Source organism: Colossoma macropomum, unplaced genomic scaffold, assembly GCF_904425465.1.
Source record: "Colossoma macropomum unplaced genomic scaffold, Colossoma_macropomum, whole genome shotgun sequence".
Lineage (NCBI taxonomy): Eukaryota > Metazoa > Chordata > Actinopteri > Characiformes > Serrasalmidae > Colossoma > Colossoma macropomum.
Window position 1 is genome coordinate 29,178,698 of NW_023494800.1, and position 21,374 is coordinate 29,200,071.

At 41.2% G+C, this 21,374-nt stretch overlaps 1 protein-coding gene across 3 annotated transcripts in view; it reads left to right on the forward strand.

The window, feature by feature from the left end:
• The first annotated feature begins 10,878 nt into the window (after positions 1–10,878).
• ap3b1a (adaptor related protein complex 3 subunit beta 1a) overlaps positions 10,879–21,374 on the forward strand; it is a 95,391-nt gene continuing 84,895 nt past the window's right edge. Inside the window, exons 1-2 of one of the 3 annotated variants that reach the window (XM_036587635.1) lie at positions 10,879–11,206; positions 20,446–20,521. In XM_036587635.1, coding sequence (XP_036443528.1) covers positions 11,076–11,206; positions 20,446–20,521 — 207 coding nt within the window. In that variant the 5' untranslated portion in view covers positions 10,879–11,075. Of the gene's footprint in view, positions 11,207–17,583; positions 18,330–20,048; positions 20,248–20,445; positions 20,522–21,374 lie in introns of those variants that run through there. The other 2 variants (XM_036587634.1, XM_036587636.1) reach the window with 2 other exon arrangements.

Consider the following 21,374-nt stretch of genomic DNA (forward strand, 5'->3'; position numbering starts at 1 on the left):
GTTATAGATTCTTTTTGACATATGACTTTATTATTTATAATTTAACAGTTACTTAAATTGAACACATCAGCACATATAAACAATAAAACATCTGAAACAGATGTCAGCAGCCTTGAGGAGGGTTTGCAGTTTCAAAGTTTGCCCATTAACAGCAACAATATACTGACAATTCCCAGTTTCAAGCTCCAAGACAAAGAGGAAGGTGTTCTTCTGTTCCTTGTTGGTTTCACACTAATAAAGAAAACAACAAAGTCAGTAAAAACTTGAGGTCGTTAGTCCTGGTGCACATTAAACATTGAAATCGAATCAAAAGACAAAGCTTTACTTATCATAGGATTATGTTCTGAACTGTTGCACTCCCCATTAGAAAGCAAAACCATTTTAATTTGGTCCCTTTCCAGCAGGCTCTGCTGCCCCTCACTCTCTGTTTGAGCTCTGAGAAATTTAAACCTGCTAATATCGCAGCTTTTGATAACTCAGTGGACCGAAGTGCTTTAAAACTACTAAATAAAGTAGTGAAAACTGAAAAAAGGATGTTTGTGGTTCAAGTATTCAATTTTTACAACTTAGATAGATACAATGGCCACAGAGGATCACATTAAGAATCAAATTAGACGGCTTCCTGTCCTAAAAAGTTAGCTACGTAGTAGAAAATGAGAAGCCTAAGTTTCCCTATATCATCGCTGTCCAATCAAAACCATGTATCTCCATTTTTTGCGATTTTTACTTTCCTGCATCATTTAAGCTCAGCAGCTGTCCTATACATTGTGTGAAAATTTCATGATGATTGGACCAATAGAAATGCTCCAAAACTGCTTACAATTAATATCTCTTTCTATTAAGTTACATTGAAAGTAAAGAATGTTTTTGCCCTCTACTCTGAAGTTACTATTTTGGAGATACTTGTTTTCTTTAGACAGCGACAATATGCTAGTTCTGATAGTTAACTACTGCGTTAGCTACCTTACTGCTTGCTGATAACATACAGACAAGGTCTCTGTTTCACTTCATGAAGCCAAATGAAAACTGTAATTAAACCAAATGCAACGTTAATACTGTACCGTCCCGCTACCAGCTCGTTCGGCCATGGACAGTGTTGGGAATGGCCATGTGGAGCGGTGAGCGCAGAGCACCAGGGGCACCGCCTCGGCAGTGGTGAGAAACTTATATCTTGTAATTGAGTTGTTGTTGCTGGGTTCGAAGTGTGTGTACATGTTGTTGGTGTCATTCTGTGCTGGGCTGTGGGGGGGTTATGTGGGTCTGTGTGTCTACCATTGACTAAAGTTGTGTGGTTGTTGTGAACTTGCCTGCATCCCTCAACGCTCAGCGGCGGGTTTCCCCCACTGCATGTAAATAAAAGAGCACTTTCCCGCGTTTTCTTCTTCTACGCCACAGAGGAGGGGAATAGCGAACCCAGTGGCAAAACAGAAGAGAAGACTAAGCCTGGCTGAGGACTGAGGGCAGTGAAAGGACAGCACAGTGAGGCTGTCACTAAGAACAGTGGCTGGCAGAATGAGGCCTGCCCTGAGGCCGGGGTGGAAAGGCCCGATGGGCCCAATATTATTTCAAACATGTTCATAAGCAGTAATTTATCAAAATTAATAAGAAGCACTCACCTTAAATCTGCAACGCCAAATCTCCCGTGTGTCCTTTGCCATCTGCCATTAGAAATTCAAACTTGCATCTGCTCAGAAAGGTGACTAGTGGCGATGGAAACCCAAATGCTGGGTAGAGAAAATAACTCACACCAGTTCACACCATTAACCCAAATGTTGGGTAATGCAATGAGGGTGAGGCTGAGATCAGTGTTTACCCTTACGTAACGCTCTCAGCTCATGAAGGCCTTGCTAAGCATGTGTGTTTAATTAGGTAGCACCCTCAAATCTGCAGTGTTTTTGCCCGCCAGGACTGGAGCCTGACACATGTGGTCTAGGAACACCTTAGCAACCACCTGGGATAAACAGGGCAATAGCCTAGCAACACCTTAGCAACAACCTGGGGCATAGGAATGGCACTTTAGCAACCACCAACACCCTAACAGCAAGCTGGAATACCATAGCAACAGCTCCAACTACCTGGAATTACTATATAAACACAGTTAACAAGACTATCAACAGTGTCGTGCAACTGCATTACCTTATGAAGCATTATTAGCTGGCTTTGTCAAGCCAACTTAAGGTTCACTCACAAGCTCTCCCATTCGGGTTTTTATCTCGTTTTTATTTTTCATTTTATTTGCACTATAGTTTTCATTGTAAATATTATTTTATTATAACACTGAAAAACAATGTCCCTCCTACTCCAGCAGGCTCAAATGTGTCCACAGATCAGATATGATCGTTTTGTGCTCAGCCTTTGTTTAGTTTGTTTAGTCTTTGTTTGGTGGTGAGTGTCTGAAGGACTCTTTCAGATTTACAGCACAGCTGAACAGGCCGATGTGCTGATGTTAGAAAAGTTAAAAGACTCCCATCTGATCTGCGTTTGGCAGCATGTTTTCTCTCAGACTGTTTCTCCGTCTGCTGTGAGAGAGGAGTGTGTGTGTGTGTGTGTGTGTGTGTGTTTAACAGGTGTTTAAGGTTATCTGTGTCTAATTCTGTCTTCCGAATGTCTCAGAGTTTCCCTTTCAGAGTGACAGATACAGAGAGAGAGAGAAAGAGAGAAAACAAACTAGCTTACAATTGTAAGAATGACAAAATGCTCCAAAATGTATAGTGTTTTTCTTTTTTGTTTGTTTGTAAAGGGCAACAGGCATTTTTAAATTATGTCAAAAACTGAAAAACGGTATAAAATGGAGACAAAGTTTTATTCCGACAGCAGCGATAAATTATAATCATATATTCATATATCGCTGCTGTCAGAACAAAACCTTGTAACTCCACTTTATGCAGTTTTTGACATCATTTGAAAATGCCTGTTGCCCTTTACACTGTGTGTAAATTTCATGAAGAACTGACTAAAAGAAACGACCCAAAATGACGTGTAAAAAAATCTGGTTCCATTGACTTACATTAAAAGGAAAGTATGTTTTTTCCTTCTCCTGTAAAGTTACCATTTTGGAGATATGAGGTTTTGATCCATCAGCAACTATATATATATATATATATATATATAATTGTATATATAATTTTATTATAATTATAATATATAATTATATATAATTGTAATATAATATGTATATAATTATTACATTTGCTTTATACACACACTTAAAAAAAGTTTTCTTTAGTAAAGGCAATGGTTCTATGAGTGGTGAAATGGTTCTTGACAGTAATGGAGAATGTGTGATGAAGAATAGAGGAACTCTTTTTGGACACTTCTAAATGTATGTATATATATATATATATATATATATATATATATATATAGTAGTATTGTATAGGTATTTAAAGATACATACTACATATGGTACATATTATTATATATAGGTACAACCCTCTTTCCAAAAACAGCAGCATTGCTCTGTGTTAAAAGAGTCCAGGTACTAAACTGACCTGCCTGCAGTCCAGATCTGTCACCACTGAAAACATCTGGCGCATTATGAAATGAAAAATATGACAAATGATCCCCTGAACTGATGATCAGCTTAATTCTATATCAAACAAGAACAGGAAAACATTTCACTTTCTAATCTACAGCAGTGTCTCCTCAGTTCCCAAACGCTTACAGAGTGTTGTTAAAAGAAGAGGTGATGAGACACAGTGGTAAACAGGCCCCCGTCCCAACTTTTTTGGAACGTGTTGTTGGCATCAAATTCAAAATGGGCATATATTTAAAAAAAAAAAACAATAAAATTTCTCAGTTTCAACATTTGACATGTTGTCTTTGCATTATTTTAATTAAATATAGGGTTTAAATGATTTGCACGTCACTGCATTTTGTTTTTATTTACCATTCACAGTGTCCCAACTTTTTTGGAAATGGGGTTGTACTTACATTATATGTGTGCATATGTGTGGACAAGGAGGTCAGCTTAACCAGACTCAGTGACCTACACTTTGTTTACAAATAGACCCCCCCTACCCTCCATACATCACTGTCAGTGTGTGTGTGTGCGTGTGTGTGTGTGTGTGTGTGTGTGTGTGGCAGGTGCAGCTGATGGAACTGCAGGGAAATCCTCATTCCCGTGGGAGCACAGAATTCCTTACCGACGGAAAGAGACAGATCAAAAGAAAACCGATATCAAAGGATAAGAAAGGAGAGAGAGAGAGAGAGAGAGAGAGAGAGAGAGAGAGGTGGGGTCACTGACTCTGTGACCCCAAACCTCATCCTGACTATTCTGTTGAACAGCTCCTAAAGGAACGCCATTCTTAAAGAGCCCATATCCTACATTATTATTGTATTTCACTTATAACGTTTGTATGGTTTTATGTACTGAAAACAGCCATAATTAACTTTTACATATTTTCTAACCTCTCTTTATCCCCCTGGCTGTGTTACTGTGCCTTTAAGGCTGACATATGTAAATAAGCTTTGCTCTGATTGGCTGCTACATTCAACAAGCAGTCCAGGATGAAAGACTCCTTCATAACTTCAAAACGGCCTGTTTTGGAGCTCAGTTTCCGTATATGGACTGTATGCACTGTATGTGGGAGGTGCATTTGTCTGTAAGCACTATATAAATTCTATATAAGCACTATATAAATTCATATAAATACTATATCTAACTGTACTCTTAAAGGGACAGCCCACCTATTTTTTCAAAATTTATGCATAGTTTAGTGTGAAATGGTTGAGATGTCTTTACAGTGGTGGTGATAGGAACCAGGAGTCACCATGACTACAACACAAATATAGACATTTTATTTACTATCCAGAACCACCAGTGAACCTACACGAGTCTTCTGTGATGTTGATGATGGTAATGAATGATATTTGGGGTCTATTTTATAAATAATTCCCTGCACTGTAGGTCAAAATCTTCTCAAAACTATCATAAAACAGTGTCTCAGTCATCAGGCAGTGAATTCATAACCATTTTATGTAGTAACTTTCTGTGAGGGAGCTTTTAGAGGTGGACGTCTGGTTCCTATCACCACCACTGTGAACAGTTCTGACTCGGTAAGTTTCTCTAGAATAGAGCGTTTTACTCCAAACCACTCTGAATGGCTTTATTATCATTTTAATCATTTAATTACGTAGTTCTATTTAGAATTTTTGAAAAATTGGCAGAATAAGCAAAGCAGAGCTGCTTCTTTCTCTCTTTTCAGTCGCAATGGGGATTTTTTCCTACAGTAGCTCTCCCCCTGCTGGTGAATGATGGAACTGCAACCTAGAAGGCCCAAGCTCTAGTACAGGGAGCTGAGTGAAGCGTGTAAGGCTGTGTGACAGAGTGAATGAACTCTGGAGATGACGCAATCCTGTTGAGCGGAGCTGTGGAATTCAAGAAGCAGGGAGAGAGGGATGAAATGAAGGATGGATGGATGAAGGAGCCGAGCTGGTGGTTTTATGGTCCCTCTGTAGCTGTAACTTTAGCAGTGTGAGTAGTGAGTATGGTGTTTTTAGTGTTGCCAAAGACACCACATCTCTGTCCAGAGCTCACAAATGGTAAGCCAGATCAAACTCACCGCTGAGAGCCGTGGAGGGTCCACACAGCACAAATATAAATAAATAAAATAACAGCATATGTTTGGTAGATCTGTCCAAAGGAGACACACATTCAGGACAGAATCAACAGCCACGTTTACAGCAAATCACCAAAATCGACTTATTTAGGAAATCTGTCTGCTGATTTTATCATAATCCAAACACAGCCAATACAAAGTGATGCATTCAAACCCTTCTATGTTAAAGCTGCACTATGTACAGTATCGTTACTGAGTGAGGAGAGTAATAATGGGCTAAAATTTGGTGCTCTGAGCCGCCCTGTAAAGCCTGAACTAATCATTTAAAGACGAGGGAACCTAAATCGGTTCTCTTTCTAATTAGGTTCATCTTGCTCTTAGTAACCCTAAGTAAACCCTTTGAATAATGTTCTAATGAGCATTAAATGACTGTATTTCTCTCCTCTCATGTAAGCAAGATGGTCCTAATCGTAGGTAGCGCTTCCATAGGCATTCCCCTGACCAATCACAAGGCTGTGTCTCTGGCCCCGCCCACACAAAACAATTTCAGAGTTTAGTGAGCTAAAGCTAACCCAGCATAACCCAAAGCTAGTAAGGTACACTCTTAAAAAAGATGGATCTTCAAGGGTTCTTCAGTAAGACAGTGGTTCTATATAGGACCATGAACACTCAAAGAACCCTTTGCATGCTTAAATGGTTCTTTGCATGGCGAAATTGTTCTACAGATTTGAGAATGTGATGTATATGGTTCTATATAGCACCAAAAATGGTTCTGCTATCATTACGACGTCAATCTTTTTGGTGCTATATAGAACCTTTTTCATAAAGGTTCTATATAGAACCACGTACAACACATTCTCCATCAATCTGAAGAATGCTTTCAACATGCAAGAAACATTTAAGCATGCAAAGGGTTCTTTGAGCGCTAATTATTCTATATAGAACCATTTCCTAAAGAACCCTTGAAGAATCATCTTGCTTAAGACCACCTGTCTGTAGCTGCTCATCACCTGTTCATTCGTTTATTCATACACCAGCATTGTTTGTTTGTCCATTCCTTCATTCACATGTTGCTTTGTTTGTCCGTTTGTTTGCACGTCTGTTAGTCTGTGACTTTTTCCATCCAGTTTCCATCACATAAAAGCTGGATAGCGATTTTAGTTTTGTATGGGGGCGGAGCAAGCTAGGAGTGCTGGTCAGAGAGCTGTCAATCAAGCTGCTCATTAGCCACACCCACACAGTTCTCAGATAGGTCTCATCAGCAGTTTTTAAGTATTTTATCACTTTTATATTCTATATTTTTTCATTCAAGCTTTGCTGGATGTTTAATGTAACACAAAATTAATATTATACAAACATTTTTAATATTTTGCTCCATGTTTCTGGGGATAGTAACAGTCAGAGTCGTTGTGCTGGGAGTTTTTTGCATCACACTGTACGTCTTTACGTATTAACATCAGACACTAACTCAAAAAGAAGGTCTAGCTTGATGTTTAGGTCTCAAATCATCTCAAAATCAACATTAAACTGTCATGTGCAATTACACATCTCCACCACAGAGGTCTCCAAATCCCCAAAACTTACATAGTGCAGCTTTAAGGTTATTGTAATGAATGATGTTGCTGTCAGAAGAAAACCTTAAAGTTAATGGAACAAGATTATTCTGTATCATTCTGGTTTTTGTTGGTCCGTTTGTCAAGAAATTTTGACACAGCTGCATTTTCAAATGATATCAATGGGGATACAAGGTTTTGTTCTGTTTTGTTATAGTCTGTATATAGGAGGTTAGCGCATGTTTAAAACAGTTTACATTTGTCATTTTGCCCAGAGGGACCCGTTAAACCAGCTCGCTGGTCCTTAAAACTAAGCAAAGATGCTGTAAAAGCAAAGCTGTCTGTGTAAACCGATGGATCTGATATACATTAACACCAGCATGAATTAGAGAAAGAGAGAGAGAGCAAGAGAGAGATAAAAGCATGACCTCTATGCTTCTATCCACCCGAGCGCGGCCCGGCTGATGGTGCTATCACTTACCGCAGTATCTGCCTACCATAAACACTACCGCTGATTGTTTTATGGTTCTCTTGTTTTTCGAGAAAACAGAACTGGATGTAAATTGAATCTGGATGTGCTTTTGTGAGACGGAGCTTGTTTTTCCTCTCTGTCTCTCTCTCTCTCTCTCTCTCTCTCTCTCTCTCTCTCTCACTGAACTGAATGCTCTTGACAACTTCTGCCAAGACTAACAGAAACGTATCTGCGGTTCTTTCTCGGTAGAAAATCTCGTCCCACTGCTGGAAAGTTCTCTCCCAGGCCTCCATACGAGAGAGTGAGTGAGTGAGTGTGTGCTCTTGTGTTTGTTTTTCACCAATCAGGAATGCTATCAGGAAATGCCATCTCACTCTCCTGCCATTATAAGAGGAAAAAGTGAGATATGCCTGATTTTTGTGATGAATGGACTAATAGAAATGGTCTAAAATTACTCTCATTACTTTAACATATGTTGAAGTTAAGAACGTTTCCCGATTTTTATTTTGTTACAGCGATGATGAAATACCCACAGTGTCATTCTCACCATATATTTAATTATATATATGTATATATATATATCAAACCCATGTATATATATATCAAACCCAGCTCCAACAAAGCTCCCCAAGTAGCTCAATGACATCATGTTCTCCCTTCAGACAGACACTAACAGTGTGTTCCATTCTGGACGAAGCTGCTTAACTACTCACTGCCTTCAAAGGCACCTCAGTCTTTGGGCATCACCTTTGTGAAGAGCCTTGGCATTCACACAGCTAGCCCGCTAGCTAAGCTAACTAACGTTAGCTTAATCTAACAAGTTACAAATGCAGCCTGTCAGGTCGCGTTAGACCAGCTAACTGACACAATTTCACCACAGGAACCATTTCTGGAGATCTATGAACACAAAGATGTTAAATACCTTATACAAATACAACAATCAACCAAAACAGAAGTCAAAAGTCAAGAAATAACTCACATTTGTCGACTCCTTGGTCAGCAGAAATGACCGCTTCGTCCACCATGTTTATCAGACTGAAGCGATGGAACTCTCAGCTGGTGAGCAGTATTGTGAGATTGACTTTGCTGAGAAGGATGCATGCGAGGCTGCCTTCAGATTTGGTCAAAATGAGGCACCTTAGCAGGCAGCTAACTTATGCTGCCTCCCAAATGGGACAGGCTTCATCTCGGGAGTGCAAATGCTGCCTTAAAATAGATAAAACAAAAATACTTAGCTGCCTCCCGATTGGACCACACCGTAACATTGACACAGTTACACAGTTAAAAAGTAGAGACTCCTAACAACCACCTGGAAGAGCTGGTAGACCCCAAAACTGCCCCCATCAGATAAACAGCACTTAAAGCTTTGATCTTTGAGAGAGAGGAGAAAATCAAGCTGCTTCAGATCTGAAAACATCCACAGGTGTTTCTGTCCATCCTTCCACTATGAGAAGACGACTCAGCGCTGTGGGTCTGAAAGGATGTGTAGCTGTCAAGAAGAACCTCACTGAGAAAAGGAGATGGACACACCAAACAAAGAAGCTGCTGGTCTTCTCAGAACAATATACTGACCATTTATCAGTAGCTAATTCATCCACTCTTTACTTTTGTGCCACTTTAACTCTTCCATCCTTCCAATCTCAGACCCAGCACCAACAAAGCTCCCCAAAGATCTCATCATGTTCCACTTCAAACAGACACTAATATTCACACAGCTGCCCAATTAAAAGCTACAGAGAAAATTTGTCTCCTAACAACCACCTGGAAGACCTGGTAGACACCAAAACTGCCCCCATCAGATAAACAGCACTTAAAGCTTTCATCTTTGAGAGACAGGTAAAAAAATAGTCCAGACCTCAACATCGCTGAATGTGTTTGTATGGTGAGAAGCAGAAAATGCTAAACCAGCTTCTAAGACTGAACTTTGCAACTGTGCTGTATGTAATAACCTGTATATGTGTGGTTTATTTCAGCTACATGCTTTCCAGCTTACAGCATTTTCAGTATTATTATCAGATGTTGTAGTCTGGGCAGACGCACTAGGCCTCAGGCCAAAGCAGTCTAAAATCTGAGCCAGGGTCAGCCTGACCGGTGTGCTCTCCGACCTTCTGACCTCACTCAAACATAAACATTAACAAAGACTGACCCCAGACCACTGAGCACCCGCCACCCCCACCACCCCCACCCCACCAAAAGACAGCGCTCTGTGTACACACAGGCAGGAGAAATGTGTTAAAGTTTAAAGAGTCACTCACCGCTCGAAAGTTTTACAGCAGAAAAGTCATTGCGAGGTCAGTCACACACATCAGCAAGCTAAAGTAGTCTTATCTGGACGTGCAGACACGCAAACACACAGACATAAACGGAAATTCCACTGATTTTTCGAAGTTTCAGCGGAATTAAATGGTTTGGTGTGAAATGCTCTGTTCTACAGAAACTTACAGAGTCAGAATTGTTCACAGTGGTGGTGATAGGAACCAGACGTCCACCTCTAAAAGCTCCCTCAGAGTTACTACATGACACCGTTATGAATTCACTGCCTGATGACTGAGACACTGATTTACGGTAGTTTTGGGCTGTAAAATCTATTCATAGTGGAGGGATACATAATATACAGGGTGTTGTGAGGCAAAATAGTCCCCAAAGAAAACTTATTATTTCAGATTTTTCACTGTTTTACCATCATCAATATTCCATATAAACTCAGAAGACTCGTGTAGGTTCACTGGTGGTTTTGGACAGTGAATAATGTGGCTATATTTGTGGCCTAACCCTAACCTCTCTGAATGATGAAGAAAAATTATTTGGAAAAATCATATGGTATAGACAAACATATATGTAGGAGTGTGTATACGTACATACAAGAACGTATTTATATGCTATAGCCCCACCTGCTGGCCTAGTGCTGCAGCTTCATGATACAGATTTGTGCTGTGTGGAAGCTGTTAATAGATGGGTTTGTGTTGCATGTAGAGAAATATGATCAGTTCTGGAACTGTATAATTGATTTTTTAAATATAATTTTATTGGACTCTTATTTATTTATCAGCATTACAGCAGTTCGGTCAGATTTGAGCACAGTGTATTTTAAAGAGCTGCCAAAAAGCAACACATTATGCCATTATATGTGGTTAAAAGATGAGCAATCACTCCAAGATCTGTTCGAGATCTGACTGTTGAATGAAGACCAGCATAAAAAGAGTAAATAAGCTGAAGAGTCAGCAGCTGAGGAGCCAGCAGAGGCAGGTCAGGTGCCCCAGTCTGCGGCGTCACGCTCCTGTCATGTGACTTAAACTTCTCCAACTCATACTTCCGGTTGCGTGTGGAAGAAGGAGAAAAAAAACTTCCACATCAGAGCAAAAGTTTTTTTTTTTTTCGTTTCATTATTTTTAAAACTTGCATTGAACCGAACTGCGCAGTTCGCAGAGGCTTAACTGGCTCCGGGCTTCAGTCTAACCTCACATTTAATAGGCCCATTAAAAGTTAGGCATGTCGGCCAACAGCCTGTCTTACAGTGAGCAGAGCGGAGCGGAGGCAGCTGTGGAGCTCGGACAGGAGACCACGCCGACCAGCTCGGGCGGAGGGGCGGCCTTCGGCTTCTTTAACGCCGACTTTAAGAAGTAAGATCTAAAAAAAAATTAAAATAATGCAGCAGTGACGTCAGCTTCTTGTTCGTTCCACCTTAAATGGTGCAGCAGTTAAGGTGGAACGAGATTATTCGAACAAGAAGCTGGTGTTTTCTTTATATTTTTGCGAAAAAAAACCTATTTGACTGCTTTACGGGGTGTTCTTGAGTCTGTTTTTGACAATGTTAAGGGTTAAACCTCGCACCGTCAACAGCTCTGAGAAGGGGGCGTTCGAGTTCGATTAACGTGGACTTTCTCCGATTTACAAATCATGTATGGTCTATCGGTGGCGGCGGCGATGATTTGTAGATCAGCGAAATCTGCACGGAACTACTGTTTGAGCTTGCTGCTGATTTAGGCGATTTAAAAGGAAAATTACGCTGCAGTTTTAATAATTTTGCCATAATTAAATGTTGGAGATGTAACCAATGTTGTTCAGAGTGGTTTGGTGTGAAATGCTCTGTTCTAGAGAAACTTACCGAGTCAGAACTGTTCACAGTGGTGGTGATAGGAACCAGACGTCCACCTCTAAAAGCTCCCTCACAGAAAGTTACTACATGAAATGGTTATGAATTCACTGCCTGATGACTGAGACGCTGTTTTATGATCGTTTTTTGGTTCTTAAATGTATCTTTGAAATGTTGTGAGGCAAAATAGTCACCAAAGAAAAGTTTTTTTTTTTTCTGATTTTTTTTTACCATCATCATCGTTACATATAAAAACCCAGACACACTGCACATCTGTGTATGTTCAGTACTATCCTGCATTTGTTCCTGCATACAGATCCAGTTTTAAAGTCGCTGATATTGGACTGTTTCCTCTTGTGCTTAGTAATAGTGATTCCTGTCCCAATTAATAGTGAGTTTGTCCCCCTTTGCTGCAGTAACAGCCTCTACTCTTCTGGGAAGGCTTTACTCTAGATGTTGGAACATTGCTGTGAGGATTTGATTGAGCATTAGTGAGGTCAGGTACTGATGTTGGATGGTTAGTTCTGGGTCACTGCGACTCATGGAGACCTTAGGCTCATCTGCAGCTGCTCCAGACTGTCCCATTCTATTGTCAGTGCTTTTCTGTGGATATTATACAAAGCTGAATCTAGAACAGTTTTCATTTTTGACATCACTGTAAGTGGCTCAAGAGCCAGATCTAAGAAAAGGCTTTGTTCACATACTGGAGCGAATTGGATTTGTTTCTTAAACTCATTTTCATGCCAAGAGATCAAATTTGAAACCACATACAAATGTGAGTCGGATCAGATTGGAGAAAAAAAGCTGGATTTCAGTTTTTCTGTTTTTACCATTCAGACTGTTCACATCAGATATGCCAGAAAATCAGATCTGAGCTGCCTGTCTGAACAAAGCAGCTGGAATTCAGTCAGTTTCAGTGAGAGAGCTGGCAATTTCTGACGACAGGAAGCAGTGTGAATGTTGGCAATGCAAAGTACAACAAAGTTTACTTTAACTTTATGCAAATTAGGAGTGAAGTTAGTGGTGATATCCAATGGTAACTGAGCAGGGTAGTGTTTGCTTTATCTCCCCCACTGTGAAGCCATATGCTCCCTTGTGGGTTCCTGGAAATTGGTCCCTAGTAGAGATGGAGGACTTTTGCTTCAAATAGACGTCGATTGCAAAGACCAAACACTGTTTTCTTCACATACTGACCGCACACAGTGATGCACTATGCAGGGGTTCAGTTTACAGACCACCTGTTTCTCTCCAGGAGTTTAATTCTTTAGCAGGAATGCATCTGATTTGTGCTTTGTGTCAGTGAAACCATGGCGACCGACGGTCAAATCGAGTGCAGAAATGCGCCCAGGCATTGAGTGACCAGCGATTGGGCGATGAGAGGTGAGACGTCGCTGCTGGTGTGAAGGCCGGGGACATCAACCCTCCTGGAGATCTGCTTAGCTGCAGAGGTTCCCAGTCCAGTTCCTGATGACCCCAAAGTTCTGCACTTTGTTGTGTTCTCTCCACTCTAGTAAAGACAGTGGTTCTATAGAGAACCATGAACACTCAACAGCTTGCATGCTTAAATGGTTCTATGCATGGTGAAGGTTGATGGAGAATGTGTTGTTTATGGATCTACATAGAACCTTTTTGAGAATGGTTCAGTACAGCATCCGAAACGGTTCTTCTGTTGTTACAAGCTTGACGTCATAACACTAGCAGAACCCTTTTTGGTGCTGTACTGAACTATTTTCAAAAAAGACAGCACATTCTCCACCATGTTGAAGAATGATTTCAGCATGCAAAGAACCATTTAAGCATGCAGATGGTTCTTTGAGTGTTCATGGTTCTCTATAGAACCACTGTCTTTACTGAAGAACCTCAAGAACCATTTTTTAAGGCTATGCTCAGTTGGATTGATTCTCAGATCAGATCGTTTGAGGCATCTGTCCACACTGTTATTTGCAAGTGATCAGATCAGTTTTGCATGTCCAGACATCACCAGTCTATCTGCATGGGTTGCCGTGGTTACGACGTAGCTACGCTGGTGATGTGGATTTCTAACACGGATGCAGGAGAGATGGAGGAGCATCATCTCCCCTCCAAACTCTACAGAACTCTCTTCATAATCATGAGTCTTTGGAGCTCTTCTTGAATTCCAGCACTTCATCACTCTGGATCTGACATCGTCGCTGCTTGTCGTGTTGTGAGTGACGCAAAAGACACTTTGGAATCCGATTTGAGCGTCCAGAGCGTCCAGACTGAGACACATCTGTGAAAATCCGATTGGAATCGCATTTCAAACCACCTCCAAATGTGGATTGGATCTGTTTTGCAAAAATCTGATTTCATGTGGTTTTTTTGCTGTTCACACTATTAAAAATCAATCTGGATCTGACAGAAATCAGATTTGGGCTGGCAGTCTGAACATAGCCTGAGAGTATACTCTACACACTTCACCTGTCCCACAAGGAGCTTGTTCATTAGCTAATGAGTTGGGTCAGGTGTGCTAGATGAATGAAAGCACAAAGATGTGCAAAGTGTTTGGCCACCAGGACTGAGATTGGGAACTACTGCCCTCTGATCCAGCCAATCAGGGACTTGGGAGGAAGTTTATTATCTGGAGTAGGTGTGGCAGGTAGTGTTTGGAACTAGACTGTACAGGACTAGTTCCCACTGTCGAAGATGTTCTGTGACTGTGATGGTATTACTGGCAGATGTCCAGGAGGGGGCACTAAGTAGCCAGGATAGTGAATGTAGGCCGGTCAAATCCAGCACTCAGTACTGCTGATGCAGGAATACTTTCAGAGGGTTGAATATCTGATCCAGGTGATTCTAGACTGGAGTCTACTTTTCATTTTGTGCTGCATAATTTGGTTTAGGGCTGCACAATATGTCGTCTGTTCTTTAATACTGTGGTTTTGGCCTTTTTCAAGACAAATGTTCCAGTGTTCTGTGAACATCCTGACCAGTCACAGCTCCAGATGGTTTTGTGGGTGTAGTGATAATCAAGGCGTTTGTGTGATCTGAGTCAAAAATAATGCAGTTTTAATCAAGAGTTCATTAGTGTGTCTTTAATATTCTGCAAGTTATTTCATGAGCAGAATCTCTTGTGATATAGTCACAGCATGGAATTACATCCGTATCACGCAGCTGTAGTTTTCCATCCTCTAACATTGAATTTTGAACTCGTTAAGTGTTTCATTCTGAGACATGAATAGAGTTTGAAAAACGGCCATGTAATAATGAATTATGGCTAATTTTGATGCTTAAAATCACACAGATGTTATTCATGGAGAACAGTGTGGGATATGGACCCTTTAACTGCTCTAATAAATGATAAAAATTGAAATATTTTGGTTGTATTGAAAAACACATCGCGAGACTCCACTGCAACATATTGAAGTCTGTTTTTTCTGGATTGTTACACTCCACTGTGTGCTATGTATGCCAGTGTGTTAAGCTCATAGGGTCGTGTTTCGGGGTGGGGTTAACGTTGTTTAGCTCTAACTGAATCAGCAGGCTCTCACTCACATGACTGAGAGAAGGAGCCAGTGTTCATAAGCTGCCTTTATGTTTAGTGATGAATGATTTCATGAAAAATATTTTTTTTTTTTTTTCTGGCTAATATCAAGATTTAAATGTAATTATATTCTGTAAACTGGGCTCCAGGCCTTGCATGAGTGATGCACAGTAATCTTATATATTATTTGCTTCAAGGGGAATTCCACAGATTTTTCAAAATTCCTTCATAATTCAGTGATTATGATGTAAACAGAGTGCTGTGAAATGGTTCAGGTGTCTTTTCAGTGGTGGTGATAGGAACCAGGGGTCGCCATGACTACAACACTAATATAGACATTTACTATCCAAAACCACCAGTGAACCTACACGAGTCTTCTGAGTTTATATGGAATGTTGATGATGGGAAATAGTGGAAATCTGACTATTTTGGGGACTATTTTATACCTCACAACACCCTGCATATAATGTATCCCTCCACCATGAATAGATTTTAAGGCCAAAATCTTCTCAAAACTATCATAAAACAGTGTCTCAGTCATCAGGCAGTGAATTCATAACCATTTCATGTAGGAACTTTCTGTGAGGGAGCTTTTAGAGGTGGACGTCTGGTTCCTATCACCACCACTGTGAACAGTTCTGACTCTCTAGAACGGAGCATTTCACACCAAACCACTCTGCATGAACTTTATTTACCTCTCACCCGTTTAATTGTGTAGAAAGTTTTGACAAATCAGTGGAGTTCCCCTTTAAGCGTCCTTCTTGAGCAGCACTACTCTGCGTGAGACGATTACGACCCATTTAGCTTTTGATTACAGAGCAGCTCCTCCTGTCTCATTGATATCGCACGCACACACTGCTCCAGCTATTACGGAGGCAAATTGGGCAGAAGCAGGACATGATTTCTGCAGCTTGTAGAACAACGTCATTAGCAGAGAAAGTGAGGGTTGGGTGGAGTGTTGAGGGTAGAAGTGGTGAAGCTGGAAAGAAAAGGCTTGGCAGCAAATTGTCGGTCCATTATTGATTGAGAGGATGGAAGAGCAGAGGCCTTAAATGCTAACGATAATAATTGAAGTCAAGCATGTTTTTGTTCAATATTTGAAAATGATAACATCAGTGTTGTGTTGCTTAGTCCAGTAATAGCAGCAGAGGCTTCAACTGCTACTTAAACACACCAGATGGCAGTGTTTGCCTTTTACTCGTGAGACAGGGAGGGAGAAGTCTAGCTCTTCACTCACAACAGCCAGTGAACTGAAGATTATACAAGCCTCTTCAGATCAATGGTATGAAAAGTGTTACCCACTGACCAAAACCACATGCTATGCTATTCTATACATGCTGTATGTACTATAGTGATGAATGTACTAGACTCGAGCCGATTGGCAATAGTATTTTCAGTTGACAATTGACTGTCTATTGCGATTGTCAGTAAAGACAATTTAAATGTCTGAAAATCGCACCGTCTGCATCTTCAAAATGCACACAAGTAGTTATATTTGTCTTATGATCTGTTTATAACAAGTTTTATTTTAACATTAGTTCATCTCCTGGATCAGCCCTGTTATGGTTTCTGGTTTTACGTTAGAACGTTTTGTAGCAGCACGAGGTTTTTTCCAACCCATTGTCGTGCTTTTTAAACTGATAAAGAAGCAAATGAAGTGCAAGAACAACCAGACCACACCAGGAACAACCAGACCACACCAAAAACAACAAAGACTATACCAAGAACAACCAGACTGCACCAGGAACAACCAGACCACACCAGGAACAACCAGACCACACCAGGAACAACAAAGACCACACCAGGAACAACCAGACCACACCAGGAACAACCAGACCACACCAGGAACAACCAGACCACACCAAAAACAACAAAGACTATACCAAGAACAACCAGACTACACCAAAAACAACCAAACCACATCACAACCACAGCTAGCTGGCGGTCTGGCACACTGTGTTCAGTGTTTGAGCCTCGAGCCAGAAAAAGAGGATTTTCTGGTCTTCTTGGCCGAAATAACAGGGTTCAGTTAAATCACAGTCAGAATATTGGTCAGAAAAATCACACTTAGATATTTTCTCTGGATCGTTCAGCCCTAGTGCAGTGGTGTTCACTATTGTGTTGGAGAGGAAAGTGTGGCCTGCTGGGATTGGTTCTTATCAGGCCCTGCAGGGCTTTCGGGGACAGCCTCGCCACAGGAAGAACTGGAGAGTTTACGCTATGAAGGTGATGAAAGGCTTGCCCTGTTTACCCAGCCTAGATAAGAGCCTCCACATTTCCTTGGAACTATTAAGGAAGAAAGTGCTGCCCTGGGAGACGGATCTCAGGTCTCGCGTAACAGGGCCGTCGTCTTCTCCTCCGTGTCCTGTGTGTGTCACTTGCTCCTTGAGGATGGTGTTCAAAGGAAGAGGTTTACAGAATCAATGGTTAACAGGAAACCGGCCCAACTGGAGTTTCGGCGCAAGGCGTGCCGGACTCTGCTTGTACAGTACAGCAGGGAATACCAGCGTGTTGGTCACTGGAGAAGACAGGAATCGATCCTGCTGCTTTGCAGTCGGTGTAGCGGACGAGACTGTAGCTTTGCTGTCGTGATTGGAGCTGGAACCAGAGCTTTCAAAAGGACCTCTGTTGCACTCGTGGTGTGTAATTGATAAGGAGTGATGGGACAGCGCTGGGCTGTGTGACCATCTCACGTGGTTCTCAAGTGCTCAGGAGAGCGAGTGAGTGGACATCCGTGCTGTTCCGTTTCTCCGAAGGATTTTGGGGTCAGCAGCAGACACCATACAACTCGGAGAGGATCGCTGTCCATACCTGGGCCGAGATTTCATTTAGGCTTTGCATTTTACAGTTGAAACGCCGTTTTAACCAGGATCAGGATTTTTTTAAGGCCTCTACTGCCTTTCATTGGGGGGCTTTGGATCAATAGCCCTTCACACAGGATTCTACGAAACAAATAAGGCGTTCGGATCGCATGCGAGATGAATGGGGGTTTGTCTGGACTGCGTTCCGAGGCAGCTGGAGTCGTGCGGACAGTGCTCGTCTCTGCGGAAAATCTTCAGCTCACGCTGAGGTCGGACATCAGCCTGGAGGAATGCGCCCTCAGCAACCACCAGCACTATGGAGGCTCAGAGGAGACAAAAAGCAAAGGGTATTAAAGACCACAAACACAGGCTACGCTGAGGCGGTTTGACACTAAAAGCCAAATGAGCCAAATAATGAGTTTTTGAACCCTAGAAATTGGGCTACTGTCACGAACATGACAGATACTTGAAATAATTAAAATGACTAAAACTTAACGTTTTCTTTTTTGGATATACAAACAATGATGCCGGGTTCATAATAACCCTGAATAAGTTGATATTCAGCTGACTTTTAGTAATATTTTCCAGTTTAACTGACAAAATCTCATCACAGTGAGATTTGAAGATAAATTTGTAATCCACATTTAAAAGTACTTTGTTCCATGTTTTCTAATAATAAAACTCAAAAAAAGTTAAATATCGGTCATGATATGCATACAGTGGGGTCCAGAAGTCTGAGAGTAGTAGTGGGCGATATGGCAAAAATATAATATCATTGTTTTTTGCGATATTTATATTTTCTGACATCTGATAAATTGGAAAAGACAAAAAAGAAATTGCCAAAAAATAAATTTAAAAAATATTATCCAAGCTATGAATACAATTTTTTCAGAGTTCCACACCCTGTTCTTCTCTAAATCCAATTAAAAAGGACCCATTATGCTCCGTTTGTACTGAATCCTACAGTGTTCTCTAAGTACTGTCTATATTGCTCAGGAAAGCATATCGTGACATTGGGATGTAATTTATCGTGATAAGAATATTGTTTTATTGCCTAGACTCTTAAAAAAAAAAATGAAGAAGGTTCTATATAGCACCCAAAAGGGTTCTTCTATTGTTACAAGCTTGACACCTTTTTTGGTGCTATTTAAAAAGGTTCTATATTGAACCATCTACAGCACATTGTCCATAAATCTGAAGAACCTTTGATGATGCAAAAAAACCCTTAAATCATGCAAAGTGTTTTTTGAGTGTTCATGGTTCTATATAGAACCATTTTCTTTACTAAAGAACCCCTGAAGAACCATCTTTGTTTTAAGAGTGCAGCTCTATCTGAGAGCACTGGTGAAAATGCTTCTATGCATTTTTAATGGAAAGTTTTCATTGCATTTCATTGCGATGTCAGTTTTGAAATTTGAACATGAATTTAAGGTGGAACGGGAAAACTCAAACGAGAATCTGGTGAATATCTGACTTCAGCTTCATACCACTGAAGAATTAGGGGTGGGTGATAATAAATAATTGCCCCCCTTTTTGAAGGCATATGACCCCCTAAATGTAGCTAAAGCCCAGCAGTGAGGAGCTGAACTTTACCCTCCTCTGCTGTCACTGCAGACTGGCAGGGTCGCCTACAGAGCAGCGCTAGTAGCTCATAATGAAGTGATGCTCTTTTTATTTGAGGGTCCCATTAACCCATCACAAGGTGCCTAGAGTTCTCCACCTCTGTCATACAGTGTCAGAAACAACTTAACTGAGTCTCTTACATACTACTTATAACATCTCCACCTGGTTTGAGGTGAGTGTGATGATATAGGCGTGCAGTGAGCACCGTGCTCACGATCCCACCTCTTCCTCAATGTCACACCCTCAGCCCATCATGCTGCACATCATGCGAGAGGCTGTGCAGGCTGTCTCGTGGTAGCTGAGCATAGTGGGAAGAAAGACCCTGTTCTTCTGAACCTTCGCTTGGCAGACAATCACACATTATACATACCGAACTCCAGTGAGGGAGGAGGGCAGGGGGGGAGCAAGGAACGGCATGTGCTCTGACTCAGCTTAGCTAATCTAATCTGTCTCTCTTGCGTGGAATTGAGTGTGTTTGTGCAGCCTCTGTGCTCTGTATAGTCACCACTGAGACTCTGGAACCTGTAGATCGCTTGTTTTTTCCCGGTTTCATTGTGGGTGTTGGCCGTGGTAGGAAGAGATGGTCACTGTGTGGGGCTACGGACAGTGCGGGGTGTATCGGCTTAGCAGCCCAAAGCAGAGGTTTGTGCGGTGCGCGTACTGTATCTGAGCGACCCGCTTGATTAAATCTGGCCCTGGAGCGAATCGAGCGTGTCAATGAATCAGAGTCGGGGTGAATCGGTGTGAAATGAATCTGTCTGCGAGAGGAAATGTGTGTGTGCGCGTGTGTCAGATGGGTTTGAGTGTGAAATGAATCGGGGTGAATTGAATCTTTTTCAGGAACGAGGACCTGAAGGAGATGTTGGAGAGCACCAAGGAGTCCCTCAAACTGGAGGCCATGAAGAGGGTGGTGGGGGTAAGAGCATTTGTGAAATATGTCTGCAAACACTGCTGTGCAGAACATTTAGACACCTGCAAGAATTAAAAAGCTGTTTATTTGGTCAGCAAGTGTTTGCTTACACTAGAGGTCTGCACCTGCCACAATATATTGCGGCGCAGGGCTGATTTTTGGTGTTGGGGGCGGGCCGAAGCACGCATCAAGAGAAATCCTGCAAAGTAATGAATAGCCTAAATAAAGTAGAACGGTCACTATATATATATATGAAAAAACAGTCCCTTGCAGACGTCTAGCTTGCACTTCAATACCTAGTTTAGCTAATCAGTGCTTCATTGTATGCAGGTAGTGGAATTTAACAAATCTCTATGATGGCAGGAGGAGAAATTTGGAACCAAACGTTGCTGCACAGCTTATTTATTTTTTTTCTTTGAATATGTTGTTTTTTTTTATTTGCATTTATGTCTAATATAAATATATCTATGGTGTTTTTACTTGCAAAAACATGCTTATCGCCAGGATAAAATGGTTTAAACAGATTGCTTAGCTGCTTAAGACTTTTGCTCAGTACTGTATGTGTGATTGATAGAGATGCCGCTCATCCAGTATGATAAGTGAATCGATTAAATTAAATTGTCTTAGCGATCAGGTTTCAAGTTGAGTGATAAACAGGGTCGTTATAAAAAAGGGAGCTGTTAGATCATTGAAAGAGAGGAAACCCACACCAGCAGGATCTCATGACTGCACATATGCTTGTAGTTACACATTGCATGTATATGAAGTAAAACTAATTGTTTGCTGTTACAGACTATGTGTTTATAAAGTAAAAGGCGGTGTTTAATTAGGTCTAGACAGTTCAGGCTAACAGAATTAT